We start from the raw sequence: 25,456 nt of genomic DNA, 5'->3' as shown, positions 1-25,456 counted from the left end.
CGATCATGTCATGCCTGCCCTGAATTTACAACTGAACGCCTTACTTCTCTCCCTACAGAGCACCCACCTCTACCTTCTTTGTTCCAATTCTACTTATCCAGCTTAACATTCTTAACAAGTATGGCCAAAAAAAAAAAAAAAACCCATGATAGATTCTCCTTTCTTGTTATTGATTGCAAAAGTTAATGTCAATTTAGGAATGAGAGACCTCTAAATCTCCCTGCTCAGGTCATCCAGTAGGGTCATCATAAGTAGTAAACAACTTCAAAGCATAGAACAACAATAAATATTAACAGTAGGTAAGCGGTACAGGAGTGAGCATTTGGCTGTGATTCTTCTTGGAATGTAGCATGCTTGCCCAAACATCTGCAGTTTTACTGTGAGTTGCCGTGCGTGTCTGTGTCTTTCCTTATCTTTGATACATAATATATCAGAGGAAAAATTTAATGTGTTTCAGGTTTTTAATTTTAAACCAGATCCCTAATTTCCTCCATTCAGCTGCCTTATCCATCAACAATCACAGGAACCACAAGAAAGCATGCAATATCCTTGTTCTGACACTCAAGTGGACAAGTTGGCAAAACCACTTTCAGAATTATGTAAAGTTGTAAATAACTAAGTGTTTAGCTCACAGAGTAACAGTCCATCCAGATGTGGTGCAGAAACCATCAAAGCCTGATTTCTGTCCTCAGATATAAATCTCTGCTGAGGCCCCAAAGAAAGGAAGTATGGAATAGCCACAGAGCTGTGAGATCATTTATGATATAAACAACTGACAATAATGATTTCTTAAATAGTATCAGTTGGCTGGAGCATGACATTATATATACCCATAGGAGGAAATAGTTTCATACTATAATAGGAAGTCTGCAGTATGAACACTGTTTTTCTCTGACATCTAGTGCATTAGAAAGATATTAGCGGCATAAAGCTATTTATTTTAAATGCACTGAGATTGTCTTTCCAGCTTTATTTTCACAAAAGTCAATATTCAACCCCTGTATTGTTAATTCTATGAACAACAACAACAAAAGCCCCAAGGCAAGCAAGCAAGTATACAAACAAACAAACCCAAAGCCACAGTGTTTCTAAGTGGATGCCTGTGTCTGAAATAGAAACCCTTCATTGTATGAACTGGAGGTATTAGGAAAAGGTTTAGCGACTCTAATTTATTCCACATTCATAGCAGAAGAAAAGAATATATTTTCTTAGAAGTATAGCCAGTTGGGATGGAAGTTGACTTAAATCTTTAAAACTATGAAAGACTTTGATATTCAAATGTGAGGGGACAAATTTTTACTACACCCCATGATTTTAACCTCTTCTCTCTTATCGGTGTATTTTTCCCCCCTGAAGTCTAATTCTCCAGGCTGGCCACCCTCACATCTGTTACCCAGAACCTGTGCTGATACCTCGACATTGAGATTATCTTCTCCAATTCTCTATATGGAAATTATTTTCAAATGTCTAGAAAATTTTGGAGAAATTCAGCATTTCCAGAGTGATAAGATTAAAAAAAACTTTCCTTCTTTTTCTTATCCCTGCAGTCTTTTCAGTTGGGCAGCAATTGAAACTGGATGCTAATTTCATCTGACTTGCATTGAATCCCACTTCGGAAGAAAAGTAGGATATCAAATCAACAAATAAAAATACAATACAATATAACCATCATATTCAACGGAAATATGTTCCTAAAGTTACTGTGGAAACAAGAAAACTGTGGTGGAAACTCCTTCCTTGGAGGCTTTGAAACAGAGGCTAGATAAGTGCTTTAAATGTACTTTCCCTACATGGCAGGGTGTTGGACTAGATGGCCCATGTTGTCTCTTCCAACTCTATTATTCTATGATTCCACGGATAATAGCAAACCCTGTTGAAATGAATGATTTCTAGGTCCTCCAAGGCAATTCTAGTATAACCTCCAGTGGAAGCATATCATAGAATTACTTGGATGATTTAAAATTCCTAGACATATTTTATTGGATGTTAATAGGTGAAATCATGAGTGTTGATTCTGCAGATATGGGGATTGTACAGTAAAATAAAGTATATAATTATTAGGCTGATGGATCTCTCTTCTGCTCTTGACTTTTTTCCATTCCAGTTGTTTTCCCTCTCTTACTGTAGCCCAAGAACATTCAAGACATCATCACACTAGATCTACTTTAAATCTCTATCCGCTTTAAATCCTGTGGTCGCCTCCAGCATAATTCTGGGATTTATAGTTGAGTGTTGTCTAGGACTGTTCTGGCCAAGCAGTTTAAAGCCCCCCCCCCCTCTAAACTAAAACCCCAGAATTCTGCAGAAAGATCCATGCTCATGAAACATTAGATTTTATCCAATAGTACTTATCTCCTTAGTCACAGTGACAAAGAGAAACAGATAGACATAGAACTACTTTAACCAACATACACCAGTAACATAGAAGCATCTGGGAAATGTTTGATTTCATTCAGAGGGTACAACTTATATTGATCACAATGGGCACTTTGGTACAGATGGATTGCACGGTGCAGATATATTTGAAATAATCACATAGTAACTACCTCCATGAGTTTTTTGCTACAGCATAATGGTACCAAGAGTCCTAAAACTGGACTTTTTAATGGAAGTCCTGTCCTTACCCTTGGGCTGAGAATTGCGGTATATAAGCACAGTAAATAAATAAATAAATAAATAAATAAGTTAACAGCTCTCAAGCAACCACAGCATTTCTGTAAGACTAGCTCTTTTCACTTGATGCATATAGTTCACATTCTTATAAAGATAAATAGGTAGTCGGCCATAATATGATAGTAAGTGATGAATGAGCCATCTCTACCATGGTTTTGATAAGAATGGGTATCTTGTTTGATAAGTGTGTCATGGATCCAGTAATTCTTGTAGTGATGAGGTTCATGGGCTTTTCAGTACTTCTACGTAAGTGAGATGATAGCTGAACTCTTTCCATGTAGTTGCACTGTAGCTTTAAAAAAACATACTGGTAACTGGATCCTCGTACAAAGCACATCTAACCCGTAGTGCCATGAATACTTAATCTGGGATGAAGCTGATATGGACAAACAGATAAGAGGCAATTGATGGATTTTCTTTACTATAGAAATGGGCTTTGTTTATTTCTGGAATTTGTACTCCAACTTTCTCTCAAGATGGTATCCAAGGTAGCTTAGAAAACTGTAAGAGAACATTACGTTAAAAGCCATATCCTACAAAAGTGAAAAAAATAATTAAATGTTATACTCAGAATACAAGTGGAGAAAGAAAATGTTATGCAACATTTTACATGATTACAGGAAATACAGTAGAGACTCGCTTATCCAACATGTACAGGCTGGCAGAAAGTTGGATAAGCGAAAATGTTGGATAATAAGGAGGGATTAAGGAAAAGCCTACTATTAAACATCAAATTACATTATGATTTTACAAATTAAGTACCAAAACATCATATTTACAAGTCTACAGAAAAAGTAGTTCAATACACAGTAACGTTATGTAGTAATTACTGAATTTACAAATTTAGAACCAAAATATCACAATGTATTGAAAACATTAGATAGAGAAACAGCTGTGGATCTGGGCGGGAGGCAAACTGTGTTGGATAATACAGAACGTTGGATAAGCGGTTTGATAAGCAAGACTCTATTTTAAGTCTTCAGGTTCATACCTTGGTTTTGCCAGGGTTCCAGAAATGTGATCCCTGGCAATGGATAGAATTTGAAGAGTCCCTCTCCTCACAAAATCATTCATTGTAGTCCCTTAAACATTTTATATATAGCTATGCCTCACTGAATTTGGTAATTCATACATTTAATTATTTGATCAATTCCAGTGAAAAATAACTTTGGTCTCCAAAGCTTTGATACCACATTAAATGCAGTTGTTTATCAAACCTGGTATAAAACTCCTGTCATGTTTACATGGCACTGCTATATAATTCAATAATGCCAGGAGAAAAAAGCAATCCATATATTTAATTTCAAATAAATGCTTATTTTATTCACAGGAACTATAGTATCCCTTGCCCACAATTTCTGGCAAAATATATATTTTATGGATACTTGCACACATACATGAATTCCATCATTTGTTTCATTATGTTAGTTGTGATTAATTTTCGAATTTGACTATAGCAATAGACTACGGCCTTTATTTAGTGTTGGATTCTTTATAGGGAAGCCTACAATCTGGAGAATTATGCCATCAAAATGGAAGCTGTTTTCTGATTCTGAATGACATGTCCTTCAAACCTCCAACCACCCAATATATATATATAAAAAGAAGTGATATACCTGGGGTTCAACATGAAAAAGAACTTAATTTTAGGTGAGTGTTTCCTGATGTTAGGTTCTGGACTTTGATCTTAGGTTGAAGACTTTGATGTTAGGTTCTGGAATTTGATCTTAGGTTGAAGACTTTGATTCAATAGAACATGTAGCAATTCAGTCTGTTTTCCCCCCCAGACTGAACCCTTCCCATAGGTCAGTGGTTCTCAACCTTCCTAATGCCACAAACCCTTAATACAGTTCCTCATGTTGTAGTGACCCCTGACCACCACAACATGAAGAACCTTTGTCCTATCTGACAAAGCTTGATGGTACCTCATTTTACTTTACAACATATTCACAATTCAAGTTATAGGAGCCCTATTCCATATCTACTGCCATGCTCTAAGGTCTAGGGGAAAAATGAACCAAGCTCAAATAGTGCATTGCTCTTTTGTTATGTTACATGTAGAACAAGTACAAATGAACACATCAGGCATGAGAATAATTGGAGAGAGGTAGTTCCACACCTCTCTGCTTTTGCTCATGTCCAAAGTGAAGATGAGTGCCTCCTTTACACTGAGAGGTTCCCCATGCAGGTTGGAATACAGATTTTCCAGATTCCTGGATTTTACTGCATTTCTTGTCATATTTCTATCATTAGGAAGTCTAGTCGTCATTTTGTATGGATCTCTGAAAGAGTTCTAACAACCTGACAGATGATTAGTGACTCACCCATAGAAGGTGAAATGGTTTGAACATTCTGCTACGAAGTCTAGAGAGGACAAAAATGCCTATTGAAGTTCCTGGGAAAGGTCTGATCTGGCAGCAAGAAGATTACAACTATCAAACTAAAACTCTCAAGCTTCATAAGTAATTTCAAAGATCAAGGAATGATGGCATGTCTAAAGATTAGCAGGTAAAACCCTTATAGGATCATTTTATATGGTCAGAGCATCATAAACAAAGAACCCTTGAGAGTTTTTTTTACATCATCTATGGAATTCAGTTGGACTTGTACAGGTTTTACAAAAAAAAATCCCACACCATTCTTGCTTTATATTATTCATCTGATCTTTTAATCTCAATATGCCAAGATAGAATCTTTGTTCTGAAGCAATGCATCTCTTCCTAAAGCTTGCTTGGTGTCTCAGAGGCCGAGTGCAATCTCCACTTTGGCTCCTAAAGTATTTAACATAATGATTTACCCAGCATCTTTAATATCTGTGCAAGCTTCAGAATTTAAAATTTATACTTGAAATAATATTTTATCTTGGGTTGGCTATATATTTCCTTATATAGAAATATCTTATGTTACATATTCCTGCACATGTTTTCATAAAATCAGAATCAGAAGAGACCACAAGGGCCATCTAGTCCAACCATTTACTTACTTACTTACTTACTTACTTACTTACTTACTATATTTGTATACCATCACTCTCAGCCTGCAGGCAACTCAGTGCAGTTTACAGAGGCAACAATCCAATGCCCAACAATAGCATAAAACATTTAAAAACATTAACATATAATTTAAACCCATAACAAGATTAATAAAAACATAAATCATATACATCTCTTAATTAAAAACATTGTCCAATATCATCATCCAGTCATTCCATATTCCTTAAACCTTATATATTTGACTTCCTAAAATTCAGTCTTTCATACCTTAGTGTTGTCAACATCAACAAGAAATTAAATTTACCAATGAGAGAAAATTGGGCTGGATATTGTGTTTTTATCATAGTTGCTTCTTTCTAAATTGATTTTTCTTGTTTGGGCCTCAAAATCCATTTAATTAAACCCCCAAACTTATGAAGTGATGTTAAATGGGAAACTTTGGTGTTCAGGCAAAGAGCGTCAGATTGTTTTCCTTTATATAGTGAAGTTATGGCACTGCATATAGATTTATGGCACCATTTGAACAATGATTAAAAATGAAGAAATAATTGGTAATTTGTCTCCAGGTATCTGGGAAAAAAACATGCATGCATGTGCACAGCCAGGCACATCTGCATTTATGCCACTCTGGTGGTTGGGTGGAAAGAAAACTCAAATGGAAATCAATCAAGAATACATACTCTGCACAAACAGTAAGAGCCAACAGATAAACCAATAGGAAAAACAAGAGGCAAATTTAACTGTGCCCACTAGGGAGCATGGAGACCTGTTACTCCATGACCCACACTCTCCCCCACTACCTCATCATATGGGGGAAAGCCTGTTTAAGCCAGTTTGACCCATCTTTCCTCATGTCCACCACAGGCATTTTTTTCAGCAGCAGCAGGGTTATTTTTCCAGTACAGCCATGGAGCCACCCTGGAAGTACTTTTCTGGAATGTGATGGGAGCCGACAGGCTCCATGGTGAAAGGACAAGAAACCTGCTGCCGAATTTTGGACTCTTTGAAGAGGTCCCATGACTGTCATGGTGAAGCTTTGCTTTCTTCTCCAGAAAGAGACACACTGATGAGGCAAAACAACCACCACCATATTGGTGGTGCTGTGGATGGTGGTGGTAGTGGCAGAAAGAGCTGGCCTCTTTCCTTCTTGTGAATTTGGCTCCCCCTCCAGCTCTAATGTGCAGTGAATGCTATAGTTTCTTCAGGACTAAGTAGGAATTTTTGGCCCCATTCATCTCTTTGGTGATCTGAGGAAAGTTTTGCCTATGATGCACTTTGGTCCTTATGGCAGTGGGAAAGCTTAAAAAAATCGAATGCCCTTAATAATTAACAAAATGGCAGTTATGTGTTATAATACGGCTCTCTTTTCTCCAAGTTTAAGCAATGTGAAACAAATGGATCTCTTGAAGAATTCTTGGTAATTTTATTGTCCAGCTACTTAATACATGTGTAGATTCTTCCCAATTGAAGATAAAACTTTATGCACCTGATAATGGACCAGCCCCATGAAATGTCATGCCATGATTAATATATTGGTCTAAAAACAGCTTTGAGTCACTTTGATAACCGCTTTCACTTTTTCCATATCCCAAAGTCTTTCAGTGTCATACTCCAAAACCTCAGAGGATATTGTGCTCAGTATCTTGTTAGAAGCTGGATTTCCTCGGGGCCTATTGGGAGAAGGGGTTCTGAAGAGATCTGGTGCTATAACATCTAGCTTACCAACTAAATATTATGCAGAAGGCGAGTAGGTGCACAACATAACACTATTGCTCCCCTCAACGCTTCTGCCACTGGAGTACACACACCCCACAAATGGGAAGTTTAGTTTCACAACCTTGTGTGTCTTTATGAGCTCCCTGCAAATAACTTGCTCCTATTTTTATCTCATTAGAGTTTTTAACATTTTATCTTGTACATGTGGCCCGTCCACTGTTACTGCAACTGTGTTTATTGTAATGTTATTTTGTTATTGTTTTCATATGTTTTTTATATAATTTGATGATATTGTTTGTTGTTTATGTTTTGGTTTTATTTTGATGTAATATGTTGTCCGGGCTCGGCTCCATGTAAGCCGCTCCAAGTCCCCATTGGGGAGATGGTGGCGGGGTATAAATAAAGATTATTATTATTATTATAAGAAATGGAAGAACCCTACTTCTCTGTTAGATAAACTATCAGATTATATATTTCCGGATTTCCTCATGAGTCCCCAATTCATCTTTTCTTTTGTGTTGTCCCAGAAAAATTGAAGTCTATTGCCAGTGTTGTGTGTCATCAAGTCATTTGCGCCTGATGGGAATCAGCTGCAGAAGGGGTTTGCCCTTGCCTTCTCAGAGGCTGAGAGACTATGACTTGCCCAAGGTCACCCAGTGTTTTTCCATAGCTGAGCAAGGATGCAAACCCTAGTCTCCGGAAATGCTCAAACAACTATGCCCTGCTGACTTTCAATATTAAAAATATGTTCCAGACAAAAATGTGTACTTATGGTTGTTTTCCTTCGTTGGCTTAAAATAATTATAGTCAGAGTTTTTTCACCCTTTTGGTTCTCATAAGGGAGTGAAAAAAATGAGAATGTTGTACTTATTAAGGAGCTTTAAAAATATTGCACCGGAATACTGAATAAAGTTCATCAATAACACAGGCAAAGGGTGGAAAATGGTAATTATGATGCTGAAAAAAGATATTACAGCACACTGAGACCTCTGATATATCCCAATTGTTGGTAAAATATGGGGGCTGGTTGCTATTGAATTTTCATTAACGCTGAGATTTATCTCTGGCAATTTGAGCCAGCCAACACAGTCTCATTCAGAGATAAATCAACCCTTTATATAATACTCTCTGTTGAAGGTAAATCTGAAGAGGTTGTTCTTTGAAGCTTAGTAGCATGGTAAATGCTCCATTAATTATTCTTTCCTCTCACATTAGCCAGTGCTTGTACCCTAAGGAAAGATCTGTATGGGACAGAGAACACCTTGTCAAAATCAAAATCCCAGAGTCAGCATTCTGTCTAGGTCCTTCACCACTATTTTTGTTTAAAGAAAAAAGGTTAAAAAGGTTGAAGTTAGACAAATATATTTTGTAAAGAGAAATTTGGCAATGATATCAGAAACAATTTTTGGAGAAATTCAGCCTTATAAAGTAGGAGTCCACTCCCTTTATGAACCATGAGATATACTCTCGGGGACCAAAGGATTGCAACAATATAATGAATAAGCTGTATAGAACCAGACAGGAATGTTTCCTCTTATTGATGTCACGTTTAGAAAAACATTGACAGGGGCTGTGGTAGCGCAGCGGGTTAAACCAGTAGCTGTAGGAAATCTGCTGAGAGTTGGCAGATCAAAACTGTGAGTCGGATAGAGCTCCCGCTGTTAGTCCTAGCTTCTGTCAACCTAGCAGTTCGAAAGCATTCAAGGAAGGTAAAAGGGTGCCCCATGCAGACATGCCGGCAACATGATCAGAGACAGCAGGCTCCTCAGCAGACAACAGGCTCCTCGGCATGGAAAAATGCAACATGTTTTTGTTATTTTCCCCATTTTATTGCATTATACTAAAGTGACATAAATATCCAGTCCATGAAATGACTATCTAACAGGCCCAAAGCCAATGGAAAGGTTCTCACCTAGTGTCAAAAGGATAGATTTGTTAATAGGTAAACTTTTCTAAGGAACATATCTCAGTGTTGGTGTGACCCAACCAAAAACAACTGTTTTCAAGCCTTATCCATTTCGCCAGTGAAGGAGGTGGTAGAAATTTCTCTGGAAAAGATCACCCAAAACATGTAGATTCAAGTGGAAGCAGCCCTTAAGGCACCAGGGTCCTAACCACAGCAAGGAATGTTTATTTTTTGAGCTTGAAGTCTCAAAATTCTTCCAACCAACAGGGTCAATAGCTGTGGAAATTAAAAAACAGTTTTTTTTAAAAAAAAAGTATTAATAAGCCAGTTTTCCAAATGGACTCATACAAGCCATTTAAGATTAAAACTAGGGCTTTCAATTATAGTAGTAAAATTTTATGCATCTTCTGTAATAAGAAATTCAACAGAAAAAATGATAAAATTTGTAATAATCATTTTAAAATAACTAAAGCACAAAAAACACCATTGTGATTGTAGGAGGGAAATATACCAGAATAAAAGAAGGATTATGATGACTTGTATCAATTGTTCCAGTATGTGACCACTACTGCCTATTTCCTTCAGTGGCCTCTTTGCTGTGAAGACAATGGAGATCACATCCCACAACTCACTCTCTCTCTCTCTCTTGCCAATGCATCCTTTAATTTTGGCCATTGTTTCATTCTGGCACCTTTTCTTTACTTTGCTTTTAAAATATCCTCTTGATCACCTGAAGATATGCCATTACTTACCTTGTTTGAAGATGCACAAAGATCTGGTTATTACTCTCACAGTTCAGATTTGTCATCTTTCTCTTTGTATTCCATGAGCAGAGTTTCCAGGAAACCTGTCACGTTGTTCTATTAAGCAAATTCGGCATATAATTAAGACTATACAACATTAATTTAGATTATTAATACTAGATCATGCCTCTTTTTCTCAATTCTCTTATATACATTTCTGCAAGACATGTTGCCTCTGCTGCCAATAGCAATTTCTGTCTCCAGCATGAAATTCAATTAGTTATCTAATAATATAAAACCATCCCAAATATCTATATTTAACATTTTTATGTGGGCATATAATTTGAAGAATTTGCGTGTAAGAGCACAATCCAGCAGGATGTTTCTTCTGTATGATCCCCATGGAAATACGATTTACAAAACAGTAAAATTACTTTTAGACTGGAGAAATCCCCATTACCAGTAGATTTCTCCCAAAATTATATTTCACAGATACTGCTAATCAACACTTATTATACTACGAAGAGATTGGGCATTCTTTACCTTTTTACTGCTTTCAATAATTTGCAATGGGATTTGTTAATGGTATATACCATATATACTCGAGTTTAAGCTGACCCGACTATAAGCCGAGGCACCTAATTTTACCCCCCAAAAACGTGGAAATGTATTGACTCGAGTATAAGCTGAGGGTGGGAAATGCAGCTGCTACTGATCAATTGTTCTTTATTTATTGTTATGATTTTAGAGGTGTTTTTAAATACTGGTAGCCAGATTTTGTTCATTTTCATGGTTTCTTCCTTTCTGTTGAAATTGTCCACATGCTTGTGGATTTCAATGGCTTCTCCGTGTAGTCCGACATGGTGGTTGAGAGTGGTCCAGCATTTCTGTGTTCTCAAATAATACGCTATGTCCAGGTTGGTTCATCAGGTGCTCTGCTATGGCTGACTTCTCTGATTGAATTAGTCTGCAGTGCCTTTCATGTTCCTTGATTCGTGTTTAGGTGCTGTGTTTGGTGGTCCCTATGTCCCCAAATCATGAAGTAATGGGAAAGAAAAGACACCGAGTAATCATGTGAATGCCTTATGGTTATTTGTAATTCTGTATTTTTTTAAAAAAAAAACTCCAACAAATATAATTTGTCCAGGATCTAAAACAAACACAATCAAATTTGTTTTTATGTTCCATTGGCCAATCAGAAAACAAAGGATACTAAATGCAAAGAGTGTAAGTGACAAAAATCCCATGATAAACAGATGTTTTTCATCATTTGGGGGAGAACCTCTTTAAAAACCACGAGAAACATATTCTTTAATATTACTCTGATAAATATCACACCTGACTATATGTAAAAGGACCAAAGCTTTATTTATCTCTTATATAGTTTGTACCAGACCCAGCCTGAATTTTGACATCATTAATCAGAGATAAAGGGCTGAATATTTAAACTATTGCTTTTATTATAATTACACTGGCGCACAAATAAATAAGCACTAAGTTATTGTAAAATATTGTCAATGCACGAAAGAAAAAGCAAAAACTGATAGTCAAACGACATCTTATTACTTCAGAAGTATCAAAGTACATTTAATTACATTTTACCTAAAAAAATCAAGTACAAAAAGGAAATGAAATTAATATGTATTCACATTGTGTATATAGAAATGACTAATATATGATTACAGTTATCATCTATCTACTCCATACACATTTCAGGCACGTACCTGACATTTCTAATGAAATATGAAAAAAAGCAATATGACATTCAGTTTTAAAATATTGGTAAACATATTACATAGGAATGGACATGTTATGGTTTCATCTCATTTAAAAACCCTGTCACTGTTATAGGTTGGGCCACTGGCCACTTTTTTTGTTAAAAAATTCTATTTAATAACATGAGCTATAAATTAAGGGGAGGAGGAAGCGCAATAAAGTAAACATACATTTGCCAATATACGTAAACACCTTTTTAGTGCAAGAATAAACAAGACCTGTGACCTTACTGTGCTTCTTAAAATCACAGTGCACTTGACACAAATTGCTACACTAGAACGTTTGAACTTAAGAAATGTAAAAACAAAGGTAAGTGCATATCAAACATGGTCATATATACAGTCAGTAAGCATGTGAGTATATATATATATATATGTGCATGACCTGGATGTTACAGAGATTGCATATTTCGATACAGCTTTTGCAGTACAATTCTATCCATGTGTACTGAGAACAAAGAACCACTGGATCCAATGGGGCTTACTCCCAGGTAGATGTCCATGGGATTGCATCCTTAATGAGCTCCCATTGCTAATTCCTGGCATTTCCCCCCTGCAAAAGTAGCAGAGAATATCAAAAATGTTGAAATAGCATTTGGTCAGAGCCAGAGGCACACCATGTCTCTTGGAACAGAACTATCACTTCAAGGAGGGACAGCCCATTACTGGGTTTTCAATGACTGATGAGTCTTGCAAGTGTTCCTTTTAGACACTTGAAAGTCCTCCTAGGAGATTTAGAGCATTTGACAGGAATACCTGAGACTCCTCAGTGACTCAAATGTGCTCCCTGACCTTCTCAATAAAAAATGAAGTTATTGGGACATGGGAGAGGATAACAAGTAGTGATAAATGCTCACACAGCTACAAGGCTGAAAGTGCTGACTCTGTGTTGTCGAAGGCTTTCATGGACAGAATCACTGGGTTGTTGTAGGTTTTTTGGGCTGTATGGCCATGTTCTCAAAGCATTCTCTCCTGATGTTTCACTTGCATCTATGGCAGGCATCCTCAGAGATTGTGAGGACCTCACAACTTCTGAGGATGCCTGCCATAGATGCAGGTGAAACGTCAGGAGAGAATGTTTCTAGAACATGGCCATAGAGTCCAAAAAACCTAAAACAACCCAGTGCTGACTCTCCTATTACCTGCTGTGAAGCAGTAGCAGGCTGTTGAAGGAAACAGCTAGGTCCTAAGCCTTCTAACCTCTCTTGTTGCCTTCAGGTGTGGTGAAGAATGTTGTCACTCATATTAAAAATATTTTATTACCAGCCCAAATGGCTTTTGTATGCCAATCGAGAGGAGGTAACATCTGGCTTTTTTGCCTCTGGCAGCTAAATGTGATGACCAGCCATGCTCATTCAACTTGGGTGCTTATCTGTATCACGGACAGTCACAAATATGAAACTGTATAACCTCAGAATGACAAAATTACTGTTGCTAGTTTAAATCAGTGGACTTGGTCATTGGGATCTTTTCCAAACTAGTGGTGGGGAACATTTGTTTCGCTGGACACTTTAGGCCTAAAGTTGGAAACTCTAAGTATAACTTCACTACACAGTTAGATCTATGTGATATCTCTTGAACTGCTCTATTCCATATATAGAAATCAAGTACCCTGATTCAATCCCCTTTCTCACTGTCTTGTGATCTGCAGATCAAGGAAGTTATATAGAGTTCTACTGGAAATAATTCTAAGCAGGTCACTAAATTAAAAATCCCAGAATTCATTTATATGGATTCACAATAATGAAACTGATAGTAACTGATTAAACGGTGCAGTGCTGGTTACATTGCTAGTATAAGACACTTGGTAACAATGACCTACTCAAGGCTTGTCTTTTGTTTGTTTTCTATGCGCTTAAATAAAAATTGCTTTATGCAGCTAAGGACTTTATGATGTTAAACATGCAACCAGTAGAATTTTAAAACCAGTAGAATTTTAATTTTCCTTAAAGAAAAGGTCAAATCTTAGCTGATTTTTCTTGGGTCACTTACCAACCTCCATCTAACAATGCTAGATGGGAGATTACCTGTAAAATCAGGAGTAGGAATATCCCCCGCTTATGGAGTAGTTACCTATGTCTTTCTATCATGGGTAGTATTTCCAAAGGGATGTACATTTTAAAATCCCAGACTGCCTTGAATTTCTAAAATAGGGAAATAGCTAAAATTATCCTGAGTCAAATCTATGTTGTAAAGGAGCCCATCAAACCTTGACTTGGAGATCAGTGGAGCCCAATCCCATCATTTTCTCCTATAATCTTCCAAACCCCATTCCATCAAATCAATTTATGGCTGGTGGTTTCTAGTGGGAAGAGGGAAACCTCTCTGTAGCAGCAAATATGTGCTTCTGACATAGCCACACATACTCAAGAATTGCCATTTTTTCACTACTCTTGATATGTATAATGACCATTTAAGGTAAAGGTAAAGGTAGTCCCCTGACATTAAGTCCAGTCATGTCTGACTCTGGGTGGTGGTGCTCATCTCCATTTCTAAGCCGAAGAGCCAGCGTTGTCCGTAGACACCTCCAAGGTCATGACTGCATGGAGCGCCGTTACCTTCCCGCCGGAGCGGTACCTATTGATCTACTCACATTTGCATGTTTTCAAACTGCTAGGTTAGCAGAAGCTAGGGCTGACAGCGGAAGCTCATGCCGCTCCCCGGAATCGAACCTGTGACCTTTCGATCAACAAGCTCAGCAGCTCAGTGCTTTAACCCACTGCGCCACCGGGGGCTCCTTAATGGCCATTTAGAATAGTACATTTTCTAGTGCTCCTAGTTGGTTGGTCATTATTCTGTTAATAACAGCACCATAACAAAGAGGAATGCATGGGAAAACCTTCTCTCTCTTGCTGACAGTTCCACTGATAACAAGATAAATAGGAAATATTGAGGAGGTGAACAGGGACCTCGCTTATGGGTCATTGAGGTTTTACAGAACATAAGATTTGCTTCAAGATAATTTGAGCCAATTACTACAGAAGGGAGTGTGAAGAAACAAACTTTTGTCCTTTCCATCTTGGATGCATACAGATGTGTTTTCCCCCCAGGTCTACTCCTGACCATGTGACCATGTGGGAGTGAATAGGAGGCAGGAATATAAATCTTCACTTAGTTCCTCTTTAAGCAAGAAGTAACTAACATTTTTCTTCCCAGTGAGTGAAAGCCTTTGAAACCTTTGCAAAGGGTTTTCTGCACAAAATCTCAAATGGCTATTTTGTTTCCTGTGTTGAACATTATTTGTTGTGTGGAAAATGCTATTTCCTGCATAAACCAGCCATGTGCAAATTTGTACAGAATTATTTCTGAACTGCAACAGAGTCTCATAAGCCTAGGGGTTTTCTCATCAAGTTTTCTCCACATTCTAAAAACATGATTTTTTTAGCCATTTTGCGAATATTTTGAATATTATTTTCATTCTTAATAGGAGGAGAACCATAGAAATTCAATTGTGGAGGAAGCGAATGATGGGAAAATACAAAGGTTGGAGAGATGATAGATTTTGTAGCAAGCAGTTGGGTAGAATAGAGGTCCTCAAACTAAGACCCAGGGGCCGGATATGGCCCTCCAAGGTCATTTACCCAGCCCTCGCTCAGGGTCAACCTGTCTGAAACGACTCTAAAGCACACAACATCAACAATCCTATCTCATCAGCCAAAAGCAGTCCCACACTTCCCACCGAAATACTAATAAGTTTATATTTGTTAAAATTGTTCTTCATTTTAATTATTGTATTTTAAGTGTTTTTTGCACTACAAATAAGATTTGTGCAGTGTGCATAGGAATTCGTTCATGTTTTTTTTTCTTCAAATTATAATCTGGCTCTCCAACAGTTTGAGGGACTGTGACCTGGCCCTCTGTTTAAAAAGTTTGAGGACCCCTGGGGTAGAAGTAGGGATGGAGCACTGAGTATATTTGTAACTGAGACTAATATCCAAGACAGAAAGAATCCAGGCAGTACCATACTAGCTTTCTATTTGAGGTGACTGTTAAAACTATGAATATTTGCTCCCTGACTCAAGGACCTTTGAAGCTCAAGTACATCTCATCATAGTTGAATTCTAAAACGCAGCAAGAAAAATAGGATTATTCTTAGAAGGACCAATCCTTTGAAAACTCTGCCTTATCCTAAACTTCACACAGTCAAGTCTCCAGATTGGAGAGCTAGAAATTTTGCAAAATCTCCAAGTAGCAATTTCAGCATATTTCTTTCTTAAGAATGGCCTTTTCTTTTGCATATAACTTTTTCCCTACAAAAGTTAAAGATTTCTGCCATAATGTTTGTACTTGATTTTCTTTCTTGGGTCATGGGAGCACCTGTACATTAGCGACTGAACAATATACCACTTTCAGCTGTTGCATATGCACATCATGGCAATTTGAACATATACGAGTGCCTGTGTCCTTACACTGATAAAACATAAATAACGTTCCATAAATAGCTACTATTCACACTTATAAACTTCCACCTTTTTTAAAAATCTGATACAGAAATCATCAATTTGGACATCAAAATATACATTAGTTATAAAATATTTAAAAACTTTATTTTTTATTTCAATCTGGAAAGAAACTACTATTGATAAAGTAATAGTCAATTGTAGCAATATAGATTACAAAATAACCCACTAATTTATTTATTTATTTATTTGGTTTTATTGATCAGCATTCACACTTGTGGCATTGCTGTCAATATTATTTTAAAAGAAAAAGCCAATATGACAATAAATTCAAATGACACATTTTCTTCTTCTCTGAGAATATAATATTTTAAATGATTTTTAAAAGAGAAACCTTTTCATGCTACCAAACTTTTAGAAGCATAGATAAAAAATTTTAATATATAAAATATATGTGATCACATCAACTCTACTGCAATATGGATCTTTTTCAAAATCTTATCCTACACAGTGCCTTCTGGAAGATACTTTAATGCACAGATCTCACCCTCATGTACAGCATATAAACCATCTCTTTCTCCTGTTAAAACCAAGAGGTCATAATTCTTTGGTCATGACATTATATTGTCTAGTTAGATGGGTGTGATGTCACAGAGGACTATGACCCAATTACAGGATCAACCAGGAATTCAACAATGATCTCTTGAGAGAAATGTGCTTTACAGACCCAGTTCAAAGGGTCAAACTTTCCAAGATGAAGTCAACCTTTCCCATTGACTTTAGTGAGACTTAACATTAACTCATTCTAATTGGACACAGAATACAATATATTACAGAAGTAATATGAAAATTGTGAACAGATTGTTACCTTACTTTCAGGGACCACGACAAATGAGGATGGGAAATACAGCTGCACTATCACAATTTCAACCTGCTAAATGAATAAAGAATAAATGAATCATGTGATGTACAGTCCTTAGTCACAGTGAACCCTGGTCTCCACAAATTATCTGAACAGAAGAAAGAATAATACTCCACTGAATATAAAATTTTCTGCAGTTAATTTAGTTTGCTTGTTAAACCAGCCTAGTTTATCAGCATCACTCAAGACATTCACCATTTTTTAAATTTATATTATACAAACTTATGTTCCTTAAGATTTCAAATGTCCCCATCCTGAAATGAAGGCCATTAAACATAGTTGACAGTTCTGGTAACATTTTTGGAGAGTGGGATGAGTAAGAACCCACTTTTACCAAATATTCCCTCTAAGAGGTACCAAGTGCTGTTAGGTAGTAAAAATCCTTAAACAAGGTTTTTGGGATTGGGGCCTCTTGGTGACCCTGGCTAAGCAATAGTAGTAAGCTATGTGGGTGAAGCTGATGTAGGAAGGTTGCAGAGCATACTTTGTAAACAGCCGATATTTCTGATGCCCTATTAATACAATTATAGAATAGCAAATATACTTTCCATAAAATGTGCAGAACAACACATTGCTAATGTATTTTGGATTTCCAAGTGAATACTGTTTAACCTGCATTCTTTGCCGTTCTGTCCAGCCCCTGCTGAAAGGCGTTTGTAGTAAATTCTTCTAACGAATGATATATTTATAGCCCTAGCACCAGTTTGATTCAAACAACTTACTGTTAATCCAAAAATGTACAACTGCATGCTTTTGTAAAGACACTAAGGCCTGAATCCAATGGCTAGTCCCAACCTGAGCAAACCCTACTCAATGGGATACATATACATGTTGCTGTGCCATTTAGCAACTGATTCAATGTGGCAACTCTAGTTGGGATTAGGAATTTGGATTTAGGCTGAAAAATTAGGCAGGTGAGACAACTTCTTTTCTTTTTTTAAGAAAGCATAAAGATAACACATTGAAAACCATTAAAACAGTATATGAGTAAAATTCTTCTTACATGTTTGCATTATAAAGAGTATAATAACTCTGTTTTTTTCCAAAGGAGATTGGCAAAATATTTACATTTTACTATTTTTCTTCAGGCAAAGAATCCTCAAAAATGTGCATGCCTTTGCTCCGTGGTAGACATAGATTTCTCTCTTGATTGACATGTGGATACCACTCCAGTAAGCATTATTCCTAGGTAGACCTTCACCTGAAATTAGGTACCAGATACTGCCTTATGAGGAAGGTAGGCTGACAGTGCACATTGCGACGTGTGGAAGATAAACCCTCATGTTCATTTCATATTGCCGTATCCCAGAAAACAGTCTGTTGCTTGGAATATGGAGGGGGGCTGTATTTCTTGGACCCTGTGTTCTTCTTCCAACTTGGTAAGATTGGCATACTGTCCTGTTTGCAAAGTCCTTTCTCCGACTTCTGCCGTGCCTTGATTTCCTTGCAGAGGCAACGTTTTTTCTCAATCATTTCCAGCATTGTATGATCGCCATGTAACCACTGCATACACGTCACCTATTTTAAAAGGTACAAGAATTTAACCACAGATGAAGTATAATGTTGGACCCTTAAAAGAATCAGGAAGTATTCACAAAGGTCTTAGAGCAACAAGATTATTAACTGATGAAGAAAAATATGAGGAACAAAACACAAACACCACACCACTCAACAGACTATAATACGGAACATGTAATTTCCACCCTAATACCAATAAATAGACCCAATGAAATGCTTATGGCATCATACAAACCATCCTGTTCAAATCTACATTCCTCTAGAAGTGTTCACCTATAACCCCCCATCCCAAAACATTGTATGAATACCTCATTCGATTGTAAAATCAGTACTAGATTGACCCGTGTAAGACTTTGGGTGAAGGACCAAAGAGAAAGGTAAGCTAAAAAGACACCTTCCTCTTACTATTAAAAGTCCAAAATGTGCAGAGCTGTATACAAAAGAGAATTTTCCATGTGTAGTCATAACTCGTGGAGGAAAATTTGCCATGTGATGAACAGTTTCAGTTATACAGTGTTTCAATCTGCCATCCAATGCCCATTTATCTGAGAGCAAGCTCAATTGACTAGAAAAACATCTACAACATACATCCAAAACATCTTCAGAGACCCCACCTGCTTTTATTAGAATATTGTGCATCTATAAATGAAAGGTAATTCAAGCGATTCATTGTTGGGTCTCAATGACATTGTCATCCAATTCTACTCTTATGTGTGCCAGATTTTTATTGGTATAAGGCAAATAACTATCCTCACATACATCTTTTCAGGCCAATTTGACATGAGGTTGAAGCAATACTTTGGTGAGCACTATGAATGCAAATACTGCTCAATTCATTACACCCTGCACATTGAAGCATATGTCCAAAATGGGAAGACACCACTAGATTTATTTTCACCTGGGGAATTCTTAGGGGAAAATATTTCAGACAAATCCCCATTTTATGCAAAATTTCATGTTTTCAATTTTTTCTTTAAAAAAAAAGCTCTAGTTTTTTGTGCAGACGATTCCCCCCTTTCCAGAGTTATGAAATAATTTAGCCTAATGAGAAGATGGTTTTTTAAAAAATAGTTCTTGCACATGAGAAAAAAATGCCATCCAAAATAGTTTCATTGAAAATTATTCCAACACAGAAAGTCTATTAGATCACTAAGCTTTCTTGGAATGCTAATCACCAGATTTGTCTATACAGTATGTCATTGCTTTCTTTCTAAAAATTCTACATGTCTGCTGTGATGGTACTGCATTTCCTCCATCTTCAAACCTTCTTGCACAGTTAAAACTAGTAGTTGTTCGAGTGCAATAATGACATACTTCATTGCTTGATATATTGTGCTGTGCTGAATGGGTTAAATGTTGTCTTTTTTTTTCTTAAATAGCCTATAATAAATGTCTGTGCTGTCTAAATAAACTCTCAGGGCCCAGACATTAATCAAAATAAATATTTAAACCAGTTTTTCTGTTTTGATTATTTTTTTTAAATGAAAGGAATTTTTTTAAAGTGAGAGGAGGAGTGTTTTTTCCCTTTTACTTTATTCTGCTAATTCAGCCTATAAACAATCAAAATAAGGATGTGGATTCGTGATTACTAAAACCCATAACAATCATTTTTATCATTCATCGACATTGGTTAATATTATATCATTGTATTATCCAACACCATAAATCTGCTTGGTTTCTTATAACTGGTGAACTAGGACTTACCTTTCAGTGTGCATTTATGCCCACTTTTCTGACACTGAAATTCTCAGCATTTATTTCATTTACTTACTATAGCAGGTATGTAATGCTCCATTATAAGTCTTTGACTTCTGATTTATTCCTTTCTTCTCAAGCCATCTGGTGAATCACAACACCTCCCTCTCTGAATTACTCTGTGTTGGAGCAATAATTTGATCCTATAAGGAACCAAATACTTTTTTTGCTTTTCTTCTCCAAAACTCCATCTTTCAGCTGTTTCCACTTGAGCTGTTGTTTTGTTTCTTAGGTCCTAATTTTGGGAAACAGCTGCTGTTTTCTTGATGAGCCTGCTCCCAGAATCCCTGGGTATTGGCCAAGGCAGCTGAAGTTCCTAGGAGTTAAAGTCCAAAACACCTGGAGGACTAGAGTTTGGGAATAAACTTTCTCTTGCTTTCCTTTGCACTATAGAAATTTCCGTACCTGTGTGTGAGTTCAGTGCATCTACAGTTAGTGAGTTTGCAAATGAATTGAAGTTTAGAGCTAATCCTACTGAATATCTATCCTGAGATCTTTGTTATGCAAATATTGAATTACATCTGCAAATCCACCTGGTGCTAAATCACAGTAAAGGAAAGCAAGAAAGTTTAGGAATTTGTGCAGAATAATAGTCTGGATTCAGCTTTGGCAATTCTGATAAGACAGTTCAACTCAAGATTGCTTAGAAGGACCTTAGAATGTATAAATAAAATCTTTAGCAAAAAAAGCAAAGCTGTTATGCCTCTACTTTGACATTTACCCATCTCCTCACTGTTGAGAGCAACCAGTGATCTTGGAAAAAACAAGTGCATTGTGAGAAGTTGTTCCCCCTTTCCTAAACTATTTCCAAGGACACAGATTTCTAAATAAATAAAGCCCTAAGCTCCTTGTGCAGCCTAGAGATATTTGGCCTAATTGGTTGTATGGGAATCAAATGAAGCTTGCTTTTTTAAGGACTTTTGGGGGGACAGGATTTTCAGTATGTACTTTTCCCTGTCAGCACAACTTGAAACACTTTGAGGAAATACCAATATTTCTGAAACAGCCTGTTTTGATTCCATAGTCAGGCTTAGTCTGAAAAGAATGCATATCTGTAACAGATATACATGAAAAATGGTAGATGCATTCATACAGTTCACTGAATAGAGTATAAAACACCTATACTGTATGAATACAATAAGGGCTTGGTGATAATTGCAATTTCCCCTCAGCTATACTGTTAAAGATGACTGAAGATACATTCAGCTACCATGGAACTGATCTAGTACAAAGCCAACTCTGGGATGCAACAGAAAGATGGCAATCTTTCATGGACATGTTCACTCACCATTATCTAGCCAGTGTGCTCTAATTTAAGCACATAACCAGTCTGTCTTCTATCAGCAGTTGTGAATACTGGTTTTATGTTGTACAAAAAAGAAGGGTAAGTACCAAATATCTACTGTAAAACTAGTCAAATCTCAGAGCACTGTATTAATAAATACACATATTGACTTGAGGGCCTTACCTAGTTGTCTGCCATGTCCTGAAAACAAGAATAGTACTATGATTTCACTTTATGACCATCATGTCTGCATTCTATGTGTAATCCTGGAGTTTGTTACAAAAATGCTAAACGTTCCCTCTTCCATTTGCCTTTTTGATGCAAAATTTAAGTTTCATTAGTAGGTGAAGTGCTGTAGTTGTGTAATGGTAAAGGGATCATGACATAACTGTTCCTTGAATACATGGCATTAGTCTCAGAAATAGGTAATCCATGAATTATCAGTATTATCTGATTAGTTCCTGAGGATTTCTACTGTTTAAGCCTATGCTTTGCTTCCTTAAAAGATGAGACATGAGGAAACCCACAGCAATAACATTTGTTTCAAAGTAATTGTCCATGCAATACTTTGCAAGCTATGGTATGCTGGTGGCATGGTGGTAAGAGGTCCAGTTTGAGAGAACCAAGTCCATGCCTTCAATAGCCATGAGACAGTCACAATAAGACAGTAAGTGTCACATAGGCATGGGCAATCCATGGTTCTAAATAGTTCTAAAGTACTTGGACAACTAGATGGTGCTGGTGCTTTGCTTCTATAGTGTTGCTAAAGTTCTGATAGTGAAAACTTCAGAACTCTAACAAAATGTTCAAAATCTTGTTATAAATGGCAGTTCCTAATTGATTCTACTCTAGTTGGGACTAGAACAGGTGTATTTAGGTCAAAATAATTTGTATTTTGTAAAATGCATACTAAAATTATGGATGCTTGAAAAAGCAAAACAACATTTCAGTGAATTAGTACAAGCCTTTAATAATGTCAGCCTCTGCAAAATCAACAAATTAAAGACCTTCAAATAAGTTGATTGAATTGTCTCTGAATAAATTAATTGCTTTGTGTACCAATTAAAATGTATGGTACAGCAATTTCTCTTCTTATGAGTGAAGAATAAATAAATTCTGACAGTTGAAAATTAAATGAAATGGTATTTTCTTCAATCTACAGATTTACAGAGCTTGTCTGCAACTTTGCTATCATCGTTCAGTATACTTGCAGTGGACACATTCTGATTGTACTTTCATCATTTTAATCTATACCTAATCAGTTGTATTCACTGATGGCTGATTAAACTATTCATATCTAAGCAGCCATTTATTACGAGTTATGTTTCAAGTGAAATGTTAGCCTTTTTATAGGCAATCATACTAGGATTTCTAGATGTGATTATTCTTTATAACCTTTCAGCACTGAAATGACTGAACATGTATCACAAAAATGGGTTAACACTGTACAGACAGAGTTCATAAATAAATACACAAACACAACTGAAAAAATATGGAAACACTTCTAAATCATGCCAAACAAAATGTCTTTTCTGAAATGAAAAAGGTGAATGATTGAAAATCTTGAGGGAATATGAAGATGGGTCTTAAAATAACATGAAAAGTCTCTTTATTATGAGTGTGGTTCTTCCATTTTAGCTGTTTTTTAAAAATATTTTTATTGTTCTGGGTCAGGTAATTGGTCCAAATCTATAGGATGAACCTAATACATAATAGAATGAAATGCCATATTATTATAAGTGTGGACCTTCTGTTTCAGCTGCATTTTCTCCAGGTAGGATTATTGAGCCTAATCCAGTAAATTGCCTTACATAGGCACTAGGAACATGGACTACTGATGATGATCTATGTGTGCAGCCCCCAATCATTGCAGTGGGAATTATGATCATATTTGTGTGACACATTGGAACAAGTTACTTTTCCATCCCTCATTATTCCTACAATTCCTCAATTCTTTTTCCATCTTGTGAGTTATAACACTACAGGAGAATGAAAAGTTTTTTTAAAAAAGCAATGGGTGAATTGTTGTCAGATCACCTCTTTTATTATGTATGTGTGTGTATATATATATATATATATATATATATATATATATATATATATATATATATATAACCATTTCATCAACCTGAGCCTTTATCTGCAAAGCTCATGAAATTCAATCTTCTCAATCTGGTGTTCTCCTGATGTGTTGAATAAAGATATGAATGTTGCCCATTGCCCATGACGATTGTGGCTGATGGGAGATTTAACCCAGTAGAACTGGAAGGCTCTATGATGGACAAGGCTGATCTAACTGTTTATGGTGGCACCCTGTAGCAGGGCATCCCATACTGTGGCACCATTCTTATTTGTTTCCAGCAGAGAAGCTGTCTTTGCAAAAAGATGGTAAAATTTGCAACCATGGCCATATCAAGACATGTCCATGCTTCAGAAAGTGTTTCCATATTTTTTTCCCAGTATTGTATCATCACACTTACTTTACTGTTATTGTATACGCTACTAGGCTGTGGAAGTGGTTGTTCTCTCCTTGTTCTTGTGGGTTTCTTGCCTCTCCTATTGGGTGTGCAGTGTGCTTGATTCTACATTTATAGGAGGTATGGGGAAATCAAAGTAATACTGGTGTGATCATGGATCATATTCTGTATCAAAAAAACATTCATTTTCACAATAGCTACATAGAAAAAATTGGATGAACTTTTGTGTAATGAAGGGATGAATGAGAAAATGTTTAAATTTTTAAAATCTATCACTTTTTTCTGTATATCTGTGTATCCACAAATAAAGCAATTGTATATAGGTTCATTGAAAAAGTAGCGTTTTCAGTAGTTTGAAATTTTCCACAAGCTGTCATAAATCAAACAAAAAGTGGCCATTTGAAGAAATCACACATTTTTGTTAGAAGGAGTAAGTAAGCACACAACTATTCTGCTTATCCACTCTACTTGAAAAGCTAGAGTGCATGTTTATTCTTGATTTTCATGTGACTGTTGAATGCATTGTCCTATCATCTTGATGTTTTTTTGTGTGTGTGTGTCAGGAGTGACTTGAGAAACTGCAAGCTTCTGGTGTGAGAGAATTGGCCATCTGCAAGGACGTTGCCCAGGACATGCCTGGATGTTTTGATGTTTTCTCATCCTTGTGGGAGGCTGAGACTGATATTTCAAATGTAACTTCTGTAGTTTGATGTATAAATTGTATAAATTTATGTATAAATTGCATGTACAAGGAGGGGAGGGTGGGAGTGGGAAAAACCAATAAAACAATTAAAATTTAAAAAAACCTTGTGGGAGGCTTCTCTCATGTCCCCACCGGGGGAGCAGGAGCTGACAGAGGGAAGTCATCTGTGCTCTCCCCAGATTCGAACCTGCGACCTGTCAGTTTTCAGTCCTGCTGGCACAAGGGTTTGACCCACTGCGCCACTGGGGGCTCCTATCTCATCATCTTGATGAGATAGGCACTTCGTGGTAATAAAATTCTTTTTATACAAATATGAGATGTTACCACTATTTACATTTGTTCTGTATAGCACAGTTAATTTCCAACAGGGTTTTGACCCAGTGCATAGCTGAAATGGAAGATTATGGGTTTCATCCTTTTAAAATCAGAACACCATTTATTCTCTTTGTTATAAACAAATAATGGATTAATTGTTTTTTTTAGAACAGAATTATATATAACAACAAATGTATAAAAACAAAGAAAAAGTCAGAAAATGAAAACAATCAAGAATAACAAAACAAACCATAATTAATAGTTAAAATAGTGCA

The 25,456-nt window shown here is 36.5% G+C and overlaps 1 protein-coding gene across 5 annotated transcripts in view; it reads right to left on the bottom strand.

Annotated features, from left to right (window-relative positions):
- Positions 1-12,819: 12,819 nt before the first annotated feature.
- The window catches only part of NYAP2 (neuronal tyrosine-phosphorylated phosphoinositide-3-kinase adaptor 2), a 171,783-nt gene continuing 159,146 nt past the window's right edge, over positions 12,820-25,456 (bottom strand). For 2 of the 5 annotated variants that reach the window (XM_067465964.1, XM_060767865.2), the window contains exons 7-8: positions 24,167-24,268; positions 12,820-18,646 (exon numbers count right to left, since the gene is read on the bottom strand). In XM_067465964.1, coding sequence (XP_067322065.1) covers positions 18,419-18,646; positions 24,167-24,268 — 330 coding nt within the window. In that variant the 3' untranslated portion in view covers positions 12,820-18,418. The remainder of the gene's footprint in view (positions 18,647-24,166; positions 24,269-25,456) is intronic. The other 3 variants (XM_060767861.2, XM_060767862.2, XM_067465965.1) reach the window with 2 other exon arrangements.

The sequence above is a fragment of the Anolis sagrei genome, chromosome 3 (assembly GCF_037176765.1).
Source record: "Anolis sagrei isolate rAnoSag1 chromosome 3, rAnoSag1.mat, whole genome shotgun sequence".
In the NCBI taxonomy this organism is placed as follows: Eukaryota; Metazoa; Chordata; class Lepidosauria; order Squamata; family Dactyloidae; genus Anolis; species Anolis sagrei.
Note: the sequence above shows the minus strand (reverse complement) of the source record. Positions and strands in the feature narration are given on the sequence as shown.